This window comes from Chelonia mydas, chromosome 14, assembly GCF_015237465.2.
Source record: "Chelonia mydas isolate rCheMyd1 chromosome 14, rCheMyd1.pri.v2, whole genome shotgun sequence".
Taxonomy (NCBI): domain Eukaryota; kingdom Metazoa; phylum Chordata; order Testudines; family Cheloniidae; genus Chelonia; species Chelonia mydas.
The window spans coordinates 35,112,278-35,128,852 of NC_051254.2; the positions used below are offsets into that span (position 1 = coordinate 35,112,278).

The 16,575-nt window shown below is 46.8% G+C and overlaps 1 protein-coding gene and 1 pseudogene across 1 annotated transcript in view; both read right to left on the reverse strand.

Moving 5' to 3' along the window:
* Window positions 1-4,182, reverse strand: LOC102942422 (annotated as a pseudogene).
* Window positions 3,966-16,575, reverse strand: part of LOC119567689 (tripartite motif-containing protein 15-like) — a 25,265-nt gene continuing 12,655 nt past the window's right edge. The window contains exons 4-5 of the mRNA XM_043528528.1: window positions 5,844-5,970; window positions 3,966-3,979 (exon numbers count right to left, since the gene is read on the reverse strand). Coding sequence (XP_043384463.1) covers window positions 3,966-3,979; window positions 5,844-5,970 — 141 coding nt within the window. The remainder of the gene's footprint in view (window positions 3,980-5,843; window positions 5,971-16,575) is intronic.

Below are 16,575 nucleotides of genomic sequence, written 5' to 3' on the forward strand. Positions count from 1 at the left end.
TCTGTCTCTCTATCTAATCACATACTCTGCTTTTCTCTGTCATAGATGTAGTGTACACAACCATGCACAAAGATGATCTCCTAATACTAATACCTGGCCAGCTTCTGAGATCCTTTCTCAGTTTGGATGTGAGTAGATCGACACGGGAAGGCGTATGGAACACCAGATCAGTGCAAGTGATGGCCCTTTTCCTCTTACACCAAGGTTAGAACAAAATGACCCCAGACAAGAAGCTTACACCAGTGTTCATGTCACTACTGAGTGCTGCCCAGTGACTTTGGGCCAGAACCGCATCAGTAGTAAACGTGTGATGTCATTGGGTCTACTCTGCATTGGTGCTGGTCTAGCTGAGTTGGGAAATCTGACCCTGACCTCTCTGTCACACTCACTGTCTTCAGGGTGCTGTCAGCCAAATCTGAATCCTTGTGTATATAGGCTATTGGCCTTGTGTATATAGGCCAAATCCTGATCTCCTTGAAGTGATGGGCTAAACTCTAGTGGCTTCCATGGAATACAAATCTGACCTCATTATCCTGTGTCAGGTTTTCTTTAGGAAACTCTGGAAAAAGTTTCTCTTCAAAACACCCTTTTCACCATAGCAAGAATGACACCGTTTTTACATATTCAATAGGTAAAAATAATAGAAAAGATGCCTACCTGAGATTGTTATTTCTCTAACATCATTAATAATACAATAATACCCCAACAGTCGATACATAATCATTTCATCAGGAACTCAGCCAAGCAGAAACCTCTTTTGCACCCTTTTATCATTGTGGGGAGCGAACCTTCAGCTCGCTCAGAAAACCCCATCAAAGAGATGACATAGTGGCACTTCCAAGAGAGGACAAACATTGAAAATCCTGTCAAACCAGACACTCACCATCTCCCCAGGCTTTCCCATCTCCACAACTTCCTGGAACAAAGAAACAAAACAAGCCACCAACCAACCAGGTAAGCCAAAAATAATGCCAAAAATCTGACAAACAAACAAACAAACAAAAAGCAGAAAGAACAAATGCATTGATACCTCAATCAGAGATTTTATCCCCAAAAACAAGAAGAGCCAGAGATCTCACTATGGACTTTGCTTTGGCTACTGATTTTATGGGCAAGGTGCTCAGATAGTATGGTGATGGGTAGCAGTATATGATAGATAGATTCTGTTCTTATTTACATTGGTCTAAACCTATAGTAACTCCATTTTTCTGAGTCATGTTTGTCTGGATTATTCCTAGTGTAAATACCCAATTCTGCATAAACAGATTGCACAGTATTTTCTCATGCAGGCGATAATGTCATCAGATGATTATATTTATAAAGAAACATAGAATGAAATTGTTACTGAAGAAGAAATAAGGACATTTTATTCTTAGAGAATAACCTCCAAACTATCAGTTTATTCAGTGCACCTTTGAGCTCCTTGTTCCTCATGCCGTAGATGATCGGATTCATCATTGGTGGCAACACAGAATAGAGAACAGCCACCACGAGATCCAGACCTGAGGTTGAGCTGGAGGTGGGTTTCAAGTAGGCAAAGATCCCCGTGCAAATAAACAAGGAGACCACAATGAGGTGAGGGAGGCAGGTGGAGAAGGCTTTATGCCTGCCCTGCTCAGAGGGGATTCTCAGCACTGTGGTGAAGATCTGAACATACGACACAATTATGAAAATAAAGCAGCTTGAGGCTAAGCACACACTAAAGATGAGAAACCCAACTTCACTGAGGTCTGAATCAGAGCAAGCGAGCTTGAGTAGCTGGGGGACTTCACAGAAGAACTGATCCACCATGTTGCCTCCACAGAAGGATATTACAAAGGTGTTTCCAGTGTGCACTGCAGAGTAGAGAAGAACACTGATCAAGGCACTGGCTGCCATTTGGACACAAGCTCTTCTGTTCATCACTGTCTCATAGTTCAGTGGTTGGCAGATGGCAATGTATCGGTCGTACGCCATGATGGTCAGTGTGGCAAAATCTGCTGAAGTGAAGAAGACGACGAGAAAGACTTGGGCAACACATCCAGAATAAGAAATCGATCTTGTGTTCATGAGGGAGTTGGCCATGGATTTGGGGATGGTGGCAGAGATGGAGCCAAGGTCTAGGATGGACAGATTCATCAAGAAGAAGTACATGGGGGTGTGAAGGTGGCGGTCAAGGGCTATGGCTGTGACGATGAGAAGGTTCGGAAGCAGGGATATCAGGTAAAGCACTAGAAACACCACAAAGTGTAAAATCTGCAGTTCTGGAACATCAGAGAATCCCAGGAGAAGGAATTCGGTCATGGTGGTTTGGTTGGACATTTTCTTCCTCAGTACACTGTGTGATGGCTGCAGGGGGAATGAGAAGGACCATGGTCAGGATGAGAGCAACAGAGGGAATTGCCCTGATTCCCCTTTCTCTAATATCTCATTATATGAATGTCAAAGGTGCACAGAACTCACACTTCCAATGACTAGGTGTTGGTAGTGCTCCTCACCTCTGACAATCAGTCAGTCATGTTATCACACTATTGTAAATTGGGTCAGATCCTTTAAAGTCAATGGAGCTTCATTACTTTACCCCATCTGAGGATTTGGCCCAAGATGTGGCTTGTTAAACGCAGTCTGATTCCCAGGTACACTCACCCAGCATCAGAAGTAGCAGCTCATCCCTGATTTTTCTACCCCAAGCTCTCTGCCTAGACGGCCAGCTGCCTGCTTCCAAATTGATTTATGGCACCAACTCCCAGCTGCACTTTGGCCTGCGTGTTACAATGGATTAGCAGCATCGCTCCGTCATCACTATGTTGTATCATTTACTCTGTGCTGTGCGGTGCAGAGGTCGCCAGAACACTTGCGCTCTACTCCTGTCTCTGCCAGTGACCTGCTGTGTGACCTTGGGCCAGTCATTACCCCTCTTTCTGCCTCAGTTTCCCCTCCCTCCCATTCTCTGCCATGTCTACTAGGACTGTAAGGGCTTTTGGAGAGGGGACGGGGGGCAGATTTTTAAAGGTATTGATGCACCTAGTGGGATTCTCAAAAGCATCAGGGCCCTCAACACCCCTTGAAATCAACGAGTTATAAGCTCCTAGGTGCTTCTGAAAGTCCCACTAGGTGTCAAAATACCTGTGGAAACATAGCCCCATGTCTTCTTATGTGTAAGTTCTGCACACCCATTGACACCAAGTATACTCAGCCAGCAGCAGTGTGAAGCTAGGACAGGAGCTCTGACTTCTATTCGCAATGAGCTCCCGTATGTTCTTGAACGGGTCAGGATAGACAGGGTTTGTCTACTTGGCTCAACTCTAACCCAGGGTTGAAAGGGGCTAGTCTGTATAAAACAGAGTCTGTGAGCTGTCAGCTTTACTGGTTATTCAGTTGTTACCTCCTCGCAACTAGCCCTTTGAAAGAGTAATTACACAGATGCAATAGAATAAATGGTTTGAAATTAAGGGTTTATCAGGCAATATTAATGTTCTCCAATTTATTTGAAGTTTAAGGCTGGTTGGAAATTTTCAGCTTTGTTCTTTTTAATCAAGACTGGGTTTTCAGCTAAACAACAACAAATCTCAGAATCTGTCTGCTTTTCTCCAAACATTTTTGGATTGTTCACTAAAGAAACTGAAAACTCAAAACCCAAACATTTTTGTTTTTTTGATTAAAAAAATCCCCTTTTCAGCAGAAAGTTTTCATTTGCAAAAACTGAGGGGGGGGGGGAAATGGATTTGGGGTTTTCAGTGAAAAGTCAAAATTTTCCTGAAGGGTGGAAAAATTTAATCAGCAGTAGGCATCTGATTAATTTGAGAGTAAAAGTCTTAACGAGTTCAGATTGTAATTCATATTTATCCTCTTAATTTTCCCTGTATGTTCATCCCCAAACCTAGTTAATTGAAAAAGCAAACTTACTGTGCTGATCTTTGTGGATTTTTCCCCAATGTATGATCCAATCAGTCATCCAGCACTACGATTCTTTGGTCAATATCTATCTATGTACCAGAATCTGGAAGCGAAAAGCACATGCATCTGAGAATTCTTTCCCCCTTCATTTTGAGACTGCACTGCCAGAACTAGACTCATTCCTGTTGCTCTCTGCAGATGAGCTGTGTGTAGCTGGCGTTGAGCGTCACTGGCATTAAAGGACTGATGCTGCAGGAAGGTAATTTATTCATGTCTATTTCCTAAGGGCGGGTGGGACTCACTCCCTGGAGCCCTGCACAGCTCAGCAGCAGAGGCCCAGAGGCAAGTGCAGAGATGCCTAGCTGATGAAGGGAAAAGAGCCATTCTGTCCCTCCAGTCCGACCCTCACATAGCATGGGGCCTATGATCTCCCCCAGCATTCCCTGATTCCAGCCCAGCATCTGTATTATCTGTGGGCCAGGATCACAAAGATGGAGACAGGCACCAATGGGAATTTATCAATGCTCCGAAATGAGCTCGGTGGCTAAGTCCCATGGTCATTCAGTGGGAGTAAGGAGTGTAACCTGCTTAGATGCTCTTGTAAATCCCAATAGGCAGCTATCTCCTTCTTTAGGTACCTAAACCCCTTTGTAATCCTGGCCCTGTCTCTCTCATTAACTTCCAAGGCCTGGGCTTCTCCTGAATTTCAGAAAATCGTGCCTGGGATTGGCAAAGGAGCAGTGTCATGGATAAATTAACCGTGCAGTGTTTTTGGATCAGAACAAAGCCTGAGGTCCACTGCTGGGAGCCCCAGGCCCTTTAAATCGCCAGCCTGGGGAAGCCGGTCCGGTCCGGTGTACGGGCTCTTGCTGGTATGCCGGACCGGACCGGCTTACTTTCACCTCTGACAGCCAGGCATCTAGAGAAAGGAGCTCAAGATGCTAAGAATTCCTGTGATCTAAGCCCAGCTATGCAGCTATGTTACCTCAACTCTCTGTGCCTCTCTCTACCAAAATCTGGGGGATAATCATTGAGACTGGATCAAAAATTCAAAAAGAAACTTTTGGTTAGAGATGATCCATGATTCACCCAATGAACCCATCGTACCCTAGACCAGTGGTTCTCAAACTTTTGTACTGCTGACCCCTTTCAACTAGCAAGTCTCTGAGTATGACCCCCACCCCCTTAGAAATTAAAAACACTTTTTTATAGATTTAACACCATTATAAATGCTGGATGCAAAGCAGGGTTTGGGGTGCAGGCTGACAGCTCGCGACCCCGCATGTAATAACCTCGTAACTCCCTGAGGGGTCCTGACCCCGAGTTTGACAACCCCTGCTCTAGACCCTGAGTGTTTCCCTCCCTCTCCCTCACTCAGCCCAGACCCCCAAGCAAACACCCACAGCCCTTAATCTTCTCCCACCCCTCTCACAACCCCCACCCCACAGACCCTCTCAGCCCTTGTTCTTTGAGATTTCCCCCTTCCATGGCCAAGAGCCAATTCCCCACCCAGAGTTCCTGACTCAGCTTCCTCAGAGATCCCTGTTTAACCCCTCTGCCCACCAGTCCCCTCTTCTACCATCAGTCCTCTCCTCTGCTCAGCCCCACTCCCCTGACATGGCCCCAGGCCCAGGGAACTACACTCACCCCTGGCTCCAAATACCTGCCCATTCTCTCCTCCTTCTCCCCATTGGCAAGCCCTGGACACCACTTCCTTCCTTCCCCACTCTCCTCCTTCCTCTGCCTGGCCCAGCCGCTTTTCTGAACAGTATTTTCAGGGTGGCCTCTGCCCAGTGCCAACCAGCACACAGCTAAGCTGGGGAACTCACTGCCACAAGGGATTGCTGAGATAAAATGACCAGCGGGGTGAGACATTGGCATGGATCACCAGAGCCTTCATGGTTACATTAGATCAGAGAATGAATTAAACTGCCATGGTGTAGGTCTCCAGCCAGCCATTAACTCACAGGGAACATCCCTGACACAGAGGTCAGTGCAGAATTGTCCACTGGGGGGTTCCTCTCCCTCCCTCTTCAGCAGCTGGTGCTGGTCCCTCCAAGAGTCACAGCTCTGAGCCGACCTGTTCCCAGGAGCCTGTGGAAAGAGGCACATTTCATCCCATAAAGCTCTGCTGACTCTCAGGGCTGGGTTCAGACACTCCAGGGGCATGCATGGGGTTGGGGGAAGGCTTCAAAGAGAGGCTGGGCCAATGGCATGGAACCCTGCTCTGTCCCAGAAGAGGAGCAGGTGACTCTCCCCCAATCCCTTGGGATCAGCTAGGTGCCCACAGACAGGCAGGGGGCAGTCATGATCCCCCCAGTCCTTACCTCCGCAGCCAGGGTGTGTGCTTGGGTGAGGGGGTCGGGACTGCTGTGCTCTTCCCCTCCCCCTGCACAGAGAGCCCCCTGCTGGGGTGGGGTTGGTGGGGTGCTCCAGAGCAGTGGGGCTGGGAGTTCAAACCCCATGGAGATGCCTGGGGCAGTTCCCCTCTCCCAGAGCCATTATCTCAGGCTTTTTTCAGACTCAGGCAGACAATGCTGCAGCTGCTGCATTGTGGGCAGATCTCCCCATGCCACCCCAATTGTTCCAGGCTGTGCGTGACGCAGCATCCGTTGCTGGCCCCAGTCAGACCCAGGGCACTGGACACCCCCACCCCAGCATGCCCCGCTCCTGGTACCGAGTCATGCCGTACTTGACGTGGTACAGCAGGCACTCTGGTATCAGCGGGTTCTCCTTGAGATTCACCAGGTACGGGGTTTGCAGCAGGGGGCAGAGGGATAGAAAAGTGGGGAAGGAGACACTATGGTCAGTGGGGGGCTGGAGGGCAGAGCACCCCATAAAAAAGGGCCATGCCCCAGGGGATTCTGGGATTGAGGGTCCCAACATCTCATAGACAAGGGCTGTGCCCCAGGGGATTTGGGATTGAAGGGCCCAGGACCACACAGAAAAGGGCCACACCTCAGCAGGGGCTGGAGTCAAAGGACTTGAATCTCCTCTTCCTGAGACCAGACATACTCCATTGGAACACCATGGACTTACCCTGGGGTGAGTCAGGGAGAAATCAGCCCCATTGAGTCCAATGGAGTTACTCCTGATTTACATCAGGGTGAGTGAGAGGGAATCAGCCCCAACGACTGGAAAGAAGTGACTTCTAACTTTCTTAACGTTGATGTGTTTTGGTGCTCATTTATTGTGCCCAGACAGAGATCAAACCAGGGCTCAGATCCTCACAGCAGGGAGCATTTCCAGTATTCAAGGGCCACTCACCAGCTCTTTGGAGGAAATAAAGCGATAGTGTTATTAGCCAAAGGGTTTAGCTCTCAGTTAGGCCTTTCAGCCTTCAAAGTGCTTGGAATCGTGCCAAATGGATTACGCTGTGCACGTGTATGGAGAGAGGATGAGCTGGTTGACAGCTACCTCTGGCTCACCGGCTGTGAGTCCCTGAAGGGGGAATGTCCAGTAGTGGCTGACAAACCCGCATGCCATCTGGGCACTTTGAGTTCAGATCTAACCCTGAGCTGAAATCTGAACCTAAGAATAAGGAGGTACCTGGCTCTGTCTGAGGGTTTTGAATTGTGGGGAAATCACCTGGGTACCACAGAATATTTAGAAGGTGATGAACCAATTTCTGAAATGCACTTACCTGCTGGGAGGGGAGGATGATGGGGGTGGGAACTGGGGAGAAGGCTTTTCGGGGCAGCAAGGGGAGGGGTGATTATGGAGTGGGGGACAGAAAGGGTGGGTGGGTAGGAGATGAGTTGGGGGTCAGGAGATGAGGAGGGGTGGGACAGTGGGAAGAGGGGACATGAGGGTGAGTGATAGGGGGACTGGGAGAACAGAGGGGTGTGATGTCCTGTCTCTTTCAATGTTCAGGGGGCTCTATGCTCTAAGAACATATGACAATAAGAATGGCCATACTGGGTCAGGCCAAAGGTCCATCAAGCGCAGTATCCTGTCCTCTCTGTGGCCAATGGCAGGTACCCCAAAGGGAATGAACAGACAGGTTATCATCAAGTGATCCATGCCCTGTCACCCTGTAAAGGTTCCTTCTCCACTCTGACCTCTAGGATACAGAAGTGGGAACCTGCATGAAGACCCCTAAAGCTTACTTTTATCAGCTTAGGTTAAAACTTCCCCAAGGTACAAACTATTTTACCTTTTAGCCTTGGACTTTTTTGCTGACACCACCAAGTGTCTAACAAATATATAATTGGGAAAGAGCCCTCTTGGAAACGTCTTTCCCCCCAAAATCCTCCCCAAACCCTACATCCCCATTCCTGGGGAATGCTTGATAAAAATCCTCACCAATTTGCATCAGTGAACACAGACCCAAACCCTTGGATCTTAGAACAATGAAAAAAGTAATCAGGTTCTTAAAAGAAGAATTTTAAGAGAAGAAAAAGTAAAAGAATCACCTCTGTAAAATCAGGATGGTAAATACCTTACAAGGTAATCAGATTCAAACAATAGAGAATCCCTCTAGGCAAAACCTTAAGTTACAAAAAGACACAAAAACAGGAATATACATTCCATTCAGCACAGCTTATTTTCTCAGCCATTTAAACAAAACAGAATCTAACGCATATCTAGCCAGATTACTTACGAAGTTCTAAGACTCCATTCCTTTTCTGTTCCTGGCAAAAACATCACACACACACACAGAGAATCTTTGTTTCTCGCCCGGCCCCCCTCCAGCTTTGAAAATATCTTGTCTCCTCATTGGTCATTTTGGTCAGCTGCCAGCGAGGTTATCCTAGCTTCTTAGCCTTTTACAGGTGAAAGGGTTTTTCCTCTGGCCAGGAGGGATTTTAAAGGTGTTTACCCTTCCCTTTATATTTATGACACGCCCCCCAAATCACAGATAGGGTGAAACGCTTTCTGGGATTTCATTCTGGAGCTCTAGGAGAAAACAGAGTTAATAAGACACATGCACCTCTAAATCTACTAACAAGTATATAAAGACTAAAAATATTTTCCACATCTCAAGGATGATTTTAACCAGTTGATTCTGGGAAACTTTCACGGGACAGTGCATCAGCCACTTTGTTAGAAGCTCCTGAGATGTGTTGGATGTTGAAATCAAAATCTTGGAGATCTAAACTCCACCGAATACGTTTTTTGTTATTTCCCATGGCGGTATGAAGCCACTGTAGCACAGCATGGTCGGTTTGCAGGTGGAAACGCTGTCCCCAGACATATGGGCGTAGCTTTTACAGAGCATAGAAAATGGCATAACCTTCTTTTTTACTGACTGACCAGTTGCCTTCCCTCTCAGACAGCTTCTTGCTGAGAAACACGACAGGATGGAATTCTTGATCCGCTCCTTCCTCCATTAAAACTGCTCCTACACCGCGCTCGGACGCATCTGTGGTTACTAGGAACGGTTTGTCAAAGTCTGGGGCCCTTAGTACAGGGTCAGACATGAGTGTTGCTTTAAGCTGGCTAAAGGCCTTCTGACACTCTTCGGTCCTCTGAACGGCATTTGGCTCTTTCTTCTGTTTAGGTCTGTCAGTGGGGTGGCGATTTGGCTGTATTGCGGTACAAATCGCCTGTAATAACCGGCCAAGCCTAAGAAGGATTGAACTGTTTCTTTGACTTTGGGAGAGGCCACTTTTGGATAGCATCCACTTTGGCCTGTAGGGGGTTGATAGTTCCTTGACCCACCTGGTGTCCAAGGTAAGTCACTCTGTTTAGGCCTATTTGACACTTCTTATCCTTAACAGTTAGTCCTGCCTCCCTTATGAGCTTGAAGACTTTTTGTAGATGTTCCAGGTGTTCTGCCCAGGAATCTGAAAATATGGCCACATCGTCAAGGTCGGAGACTGCATAGTCTCCTAATCCCACTAGGAGACCATCTACAAGTCTTTGGAAGGTGGCAGGTGCATTTCACAACCCGAAAGGGAGTACGTTAAATTCATACAGCCCGACATGGGTGGTGAAGGCTGACCTTTCCTTGGCGGATTCATCTAGCAGTACCTGCCAGTACCCCTTGGTTAAGTCCAAGGTAGAGATGAACTGGGCCCGTCCCAGTTTCTCTAATAGTTCATCTGTGCGTGGCATTGGATAGTTGTCTGGGTGAGTTACAGCATTTAGTCCACGCAAAAACATATCTCCCCATCTGGTTTGGGAACTAGAACCACTGGAGATCCCCATGCACTGCCAGAGGGGTGGATTATACCCATCTGTAACATATCCTGCATCTCCCATTCTATAGCAGTTTTAGCTTGAGGAGACACCCGGTAAGGTTGGACTTTAATTGGGTGAGCATTACCTGTGTCAATGGAGTGGTATGCCCGTTCAGTCAGTCCTCGGGTGGCTGAGAACGTCGGCGCGTAGCTAGTGCACAGCTCCTTGATCTGCTGTTGCTGCATATGCCCAACGGTCATGGAGAGGTTCACCTCTTCCACGCCACCAGCACTTTTCCCTTCGTAGTGGACACCTTCAGGCCACTCAGCGTCATCTCCTCCCTGGGCTGTAAACTGACAAACCTTTAATTCTCTGGAATAAAAGGGCTTTAGAGAATTAATATGGTACACCTCAGGCTTTCAGTTTGAGGTGGGGAGTGCTATGAGATAATTAACAGCTCCCACGCGCTCCTGGACCGTGAATGGCCCTTCCCACGATGCTTCCATTTTATGGGCCTGGAGCGCCTTTAAGACCATGACCTGGTCCCCTACTTTGAAGGAACGCTCTCTGGCATGTTTATCATACCAGGCTTTTTGCTCTTTTTAAGCATCCTGTAGGTTTTCTTTAGCAAAGGCTAGAGAGGTTTGGAGGGTGTTTTGTAGGTTGGTTACAAAGTCCAGAATGTTAGTTCCTGGAGAAGGTGTAAATCCCTCCCATTGCTGCTTCACCAACTGTAATGGCCCCTTAATCTCGTGGCCATATACAAGTTCAAATGGTGAAAACCCTAAACTGGGATGTGGTACAGCTCTGTAGGCAAAGAGCAACTGCTGCAACACTAGGTCCCAATCATTGGAGTGCTCATTTACAAATTTATGTATCATGGCCCCCAAGTTCCACTGAACTTCTTCACCGTGCCATTTGTTTGATGGTGGTAAGCAGTGGCAACCAACTGATTTACCCCATGAGCTTGGGTGACCCCTGGTCCTTCTGTTATGTGAAGGGGTAAATAACACTTCCCTGTTCACTCTCCCCACAGCATTCATGATTTCATGGATGTTTATCATATCTCGCCTTTGTCCTCTCTTTTCTAATCTGAACAATATCAGTCTTTTTCTCTCTCTCCTCATATGGAAGCTGTTCCATACCCCTAATCTCCGTCCCTTTTCCAAGTCTGTCATAAATATAAAGGGAAGGGTAATCACCTTTAAAATCCCTCCTGGCCAGAGGAAAAATCCTCTCACCTGTAAAGGGTTAAGAAGCTAAAGGTAACCTCGCTGGCACCTGACCAAAATGACCAATGAGGAGACAAGATACTTTCAAAAGCGGGCAGGAGGGAGAAAAACAAAGCATCTGTGTCTGTCTGTGCGATGCTTTTGCTAGGGACAGAACCAGAATGGAGTTTTAGAACGTAGTCAGTAATCTAGCTAGGTATGTGTTAGATTAGATTTCTTAAATGGCTGAGAAAATATCTGTGCTGAATAGAATGAATATTCCTGTCTGTACGTCTTTTTTGTAACTTCAGGTTTGGCCTAGAGGGATTCTCTATGTTTTGAATCTAATTACCCTGTAAGGTATTTACCATCCTGATTTTACAGAGGTGATTCTTTTTTACTTCTATTAAAAGTCTTCTTGTAAGAAAACTGAATGCTTTTTCATTGTTCTAAGATCCAAGGGTTTGGGTCTGTGGTCACCTATGCAAATTGGTGTGGATTTTTACCAAACCTTCCCCTGGAAGTGGGGTGCAAGGGTTGGGAGGATTTTGGGGGGAAAGACGTTTCCAAACGACGCTTTCCTAATAAAAATAAACCCAGATAAATGTTTGGTGGTGGCAGTGGAAGTCCAAGGGCAAAGGGTAAAATAGTTTGTACCTTGGGGAAGCTTTAACCTAAGCTGGTAAAAGTAAGCTTAGGAGGTTTTCATGCAGGTCCCCACATCTCTACCCTAGAGTTCAGAGTGGGGAAGGAACCTTGTCAATGCTATTGGGCTGCTAGGCATTATCAGGACAGGATTGTATTCCTATCACCTCCAGAGAAAGGGAAGTGGCTAGAAGACGTAAAAGGAAACTTAGTTTGATAGCATCCTGTCTGGCAAGAACTCACTTCTCAGTAGCTGGGTTGTGAAATCCTCATTTCTGTGTTGTTCTGTCATTGTTAGTCCCTTAACAAATCATTTTACTGAAATTAAACTAAGGTATAGCTAAGCAGAACTCTAGTTTTACTATAAAGTCTGCAGTCAGTCAGGAAGTAACGGGGGAATGGGAAGAGGGAATGGGGGTGGGGAAATTGGAATCATGTTTTCTTAAGAGGGAGAACGGGAACAGGGACACAGGTAACCCTCTGTGGTGTCAGAGCTGGGAGTGGGGGACACTAAGGAAGGAAACTGGAATCATGCTTGCTGGAAGTTCACCCCAATAAACATCAAATTGTTTGTACCTTTGGACTTTGGGTATTGTTGCTCTCTGTTCATGTGAGAAGGACCAGGGAAGTAATCAGGTGAAGTAATAAGCCCCTAACACCAGGCAAGGTGTATTAGTTTACCTTTGTTCTCTCAACTTGTGAATTTTCCCTTTGCTAGAGGGAGGTTTATCCCTGTTTTGTTGTAACTTTTTGAAACTAAGGCTAGAGGGGGTTCCTCTGTGCTCTTTCAATTTTCTGCTACTCTGTAAGGTTAACTACCAGCCTAAGTTTACAGAGGTGATACTTTTACCTTTTTCTCTTAAAATAAAATCCTTCTTTTTAAGAACCTAACTGATTTTTTCCATGGTTCCAAGAACCAGGGGTTTGGGTCTTTGATCATTTTGTAACCAATTGGTTAGGATATTATTCTCAAGCCTCCCCAGGAAAGGGGGTGTATAGGCTTGGGGGAGTATTTTGGAGGAATAGGACTCCAAGTGGTCCTTTCCCTAATTGTTTGTTAAATCACTTGGTGGTGGCAGTGATCCCAGGGCAGAAGGAAATCTGTGCCTTTGGCAAGTTTTAACCTCAGCCGGTAAAAATAAGCTTTGGGGGTCTTTCATGTGGGTCCCTGCACCTGTACACCAGAGTTCAGAGTGGGGAAGGAACCCTGACATATGTTAATAAGCCAGACCCCAAGAAGGGACACATGAGCCTTTGTGGAGTTATTGAGGAGCAACAAGGAAGGAAATGGAGGCCAGGCACTGCAGAGTCATCCCAAGTCATGAGGTGGCACTCCAGAGGTGGCCACACTATTTATACGTCCCTTTACCAAACTACCCTTTCCTATCCTAGCCACATAATTTGTGGATATTGATGTAGTAGAGTTGTGTGCAGGGAGGGGTTAGTATGAGCCATGGTGGAGACAGAAGACTGGCATTCCCAGCGGAGCAGAGTTAAGGTTGCTAGAGGAAATCTGCCTTTAGTTTTCCCCTTAACTTCTTTCAAGGGCTGTTTTTCACATGAGAGATTTTTCCCTTGAAAAATGTGATTTCATCAAAATTTACATTTTCTGCTGGACAGCTGGGAAGCCAGACAGCATAGGTATCCGGGCAGCCAAGGAATCAGGCAGCAGTCAAGCTAAAGTCAACCAGGAGCCTGCCTGGTGTCCACTAAAAGTTTCAATGGATTCAACACATTCCCATGAAAAGTTCCTATTCTGTCAAAACAGTATGTTCCAGTGGAAAATTGTCCCATAGGATAATTTTTGACCAGCTCTACTCATTCTATGTTAATGTATTTATCCCACTGATGGGGGTGATATGCAAGTTATTATCAAGGTCACTCAAGAGAAGAAAGGGGAATCTGATTCAGAGATCCTCAGCTTCTCTGCTCAGCCCATTATGTGAGTAAGATTTGGGGTGCAACATTGCGTACCAGACTATAGTGCCCAGTTTCTTGCCCGCAAGGATCAATGGGAAATTTGGGTAAACAAGGAAAGCAGGGTTACGACTCCAGGACCTTACTGCTTGTAGTGATAAATTATTTATTGCTTCAGATTTACCAGAGCACTTATCCCGTATTAAGCCAACCGCTAACTGATTAGGATACGTGGGGACTTTTCATGGGGTCATGGTGTTCCACCTCTCAGTCTTATCAAAAAGAAGACTGAGAGGTGACTTGATTAAAACCTATATGTTCCTTCATGGGGAGAAAGTACCTGGTCCTAAGGGCACTTTCAAATTAGCAGGATAAGAACCAAAGGCTGGAAGCTGAAGCCAGACAAATGTGAATTAGAAATAGGGCACAAATGTCTAACAGCGAGGGTTTGAAGAGGTACAATGACCCCACACTGGCTGGAAAGAAGCTAATGAGGGCCCAGGTGCTCAGTCAGCCCTACCCTGTTACACCTATGAGAGGGGTCAACGCCTGGAGGGAGCAGTTGAAAAAGGAAAAGCCCAATACAGTAAGGGCTGAGCAGGAGAAGGAGTGGACCTCTTGTGCTAGCACCTTGAAGGAAGGCCTGGCTGGGGTCAGAGAAAACCTATAGATTGTGTGGAGGCAGGCTGGTCTGGGGCCAGACGCTGCCCTGAGCCTGCTAGGTGCCAGATCCTCTTTGGGGCAGATAGACCCCACCTTGGACCTGTACATTTGCTTGGTTCACCATAATGAATCCTCTTTCCCTCTGGGATCTGTGGAGGAGTGAGCCTGAGAAGGAGCTGTGAGAAAGGCTAAGGGCCAGGCTCGTTGGTCAAGGGGTATGAGTCTCACTCGCTCTGGGTGCAAGAGGTCCCAGGTTCAAATCCCAGATGAGCCCTCTTGAGTTTCCCTGCAGGAAGGACCTGGGGATTGCAGTGGACAAGAAACTAGATATAAGTCAGCAGTGTGCCCTTGTTGCCCGGAAGGCCAATGGCATATTGGGCTATATTAGTAGAAGTATTGCCAGCCGATTGAGGGAAGTGATTATTCCCCTCTTTTCGGCTCTGGTGAGGCCACACCTCAAGTATTGTGTCCAGTTTTGGTCCCCCCACTACAGAAGGGATGTGGACAAATTGGAGAGAGTCCAGCAGAGCAAAACAGAAATGATTAGGAGGCTGGGGCACATGACTTACAAGGAGAGGCTGAGGGAACTGGGATTATTTAGTCTGCAGAAGAGAAGAGTGAGGGGGGATTTGATAGCAGCCTTCAACTACCTGAAGGAGGGTTCCAAAGAGGATGGAGCTAAGCTGTTCTCAGTGGTGTCAGATGGCAGAACAAGAAGCAGTGGTCTCGAGTTGCAGTGGGGGAGGTCTAGGTTGGATATTAGGAAACACTATTTCACTAGGAGGGTGGTGAAGCACTGGAATGGGTTACCTCGGGACGTGGTGGAATCTCCATTCTTAGAGGCTTTTAAGGCCCGGTTTGACAAAGCCCTGGCAGGGATGATTTAGTTGGTGTTGGTCCTGCTTTGAGCAGGGGATTGGACTAGATGACCTCCTGAGGTCTCTTCCAACCCTAATATTCTATGATTCTATGACAGGCTGAGTTAGAAAGTAGCCCAGGAGGAGGCAAAGGGTGTGAATAGACAGAGCTGAACTGCTTACTACAGGGTACCCAGAGTAGATAGTAAGCCTGGGTTCCCCTCCCAGCCCCCCGAGGATGGTGGCACGAAGACCCCCCAGAGATGATCGGAAGGCCAATAAAGCCTGAAGTCAGCCTGAAGACCTGGCTTGAAGCCACTGGACTACTGAGGAGCTAGACTGGGTTTACCTCAGATTGGATGGGAATATATGTGACTTGGCTGGAGGGCTGAGTTACGAGAAGTAGATCACAGCACAGCCAGAGTGACAGTCAGCAAGGAGTGCCGAAGAAGAAGATGACCTTGCTATGAATCATAGAATCATAGAATATCAGGGCTGGAAGGGACCTCAGGAGGTCATCTAGTCCAACCCCCTGCTCAACGCAGGACCAATCCCCAACTAAAACTATGCCATGCCAACCATGAGGAGGCACGCCAGCCAGGGAGTCACACTTCTAGAGAAGTTGATTAACCATTGGAACAAGCTACCAAGAGAAGTGGTGAATTCTCCAACTCTTGATATCTTCACATAAAGACCAGATGCTTTTCTGAAAGTTGCTTTAACCAAACACATGGTATTGGGCTAAATACAGGGGTAACTGGGTGAAATGTAACGTCCTGCTATGTACAGGGAAGGTGATTCAATGTCCCTGCTCTCCTAAGATGGTTGAATCTATGAACGCTCTTCTAAAGCAGTTGGTACTAGCTAATTCAGAGACAGGAGAGTGGACAAGGTGGATGACTGGCCTCCTCCAGAATGGCAATTCCTATGTTCCTTAGAATTGGTAAAGAGAAACACCTCCTTTGATGTTAGACATTTTCCTATCTCCATAACTATTCTGTTGAAGGTAGAATTTGTCCTATTTCCACAACTTTCTCTCTGAGGTTAGGAGTTCATGTATTAAACTTGTTTGTAAGTTCTAAAAATAAAATGGAGCATTAACGCTGCCTTTGCGGCAGTTGTAAATTCCCATTAGCATAAGTTTCCAGGGAATTGTTTCACTCTCATATAACAAATCAGAGAAGACATTCAGTTTCTGGGATCAGATAAAAGCCAGCTGTGACAAGCAGGAGAATAGAACAGGGGATCCTCTGTAGAACTCTTAGGTGTCTTTACTGTGG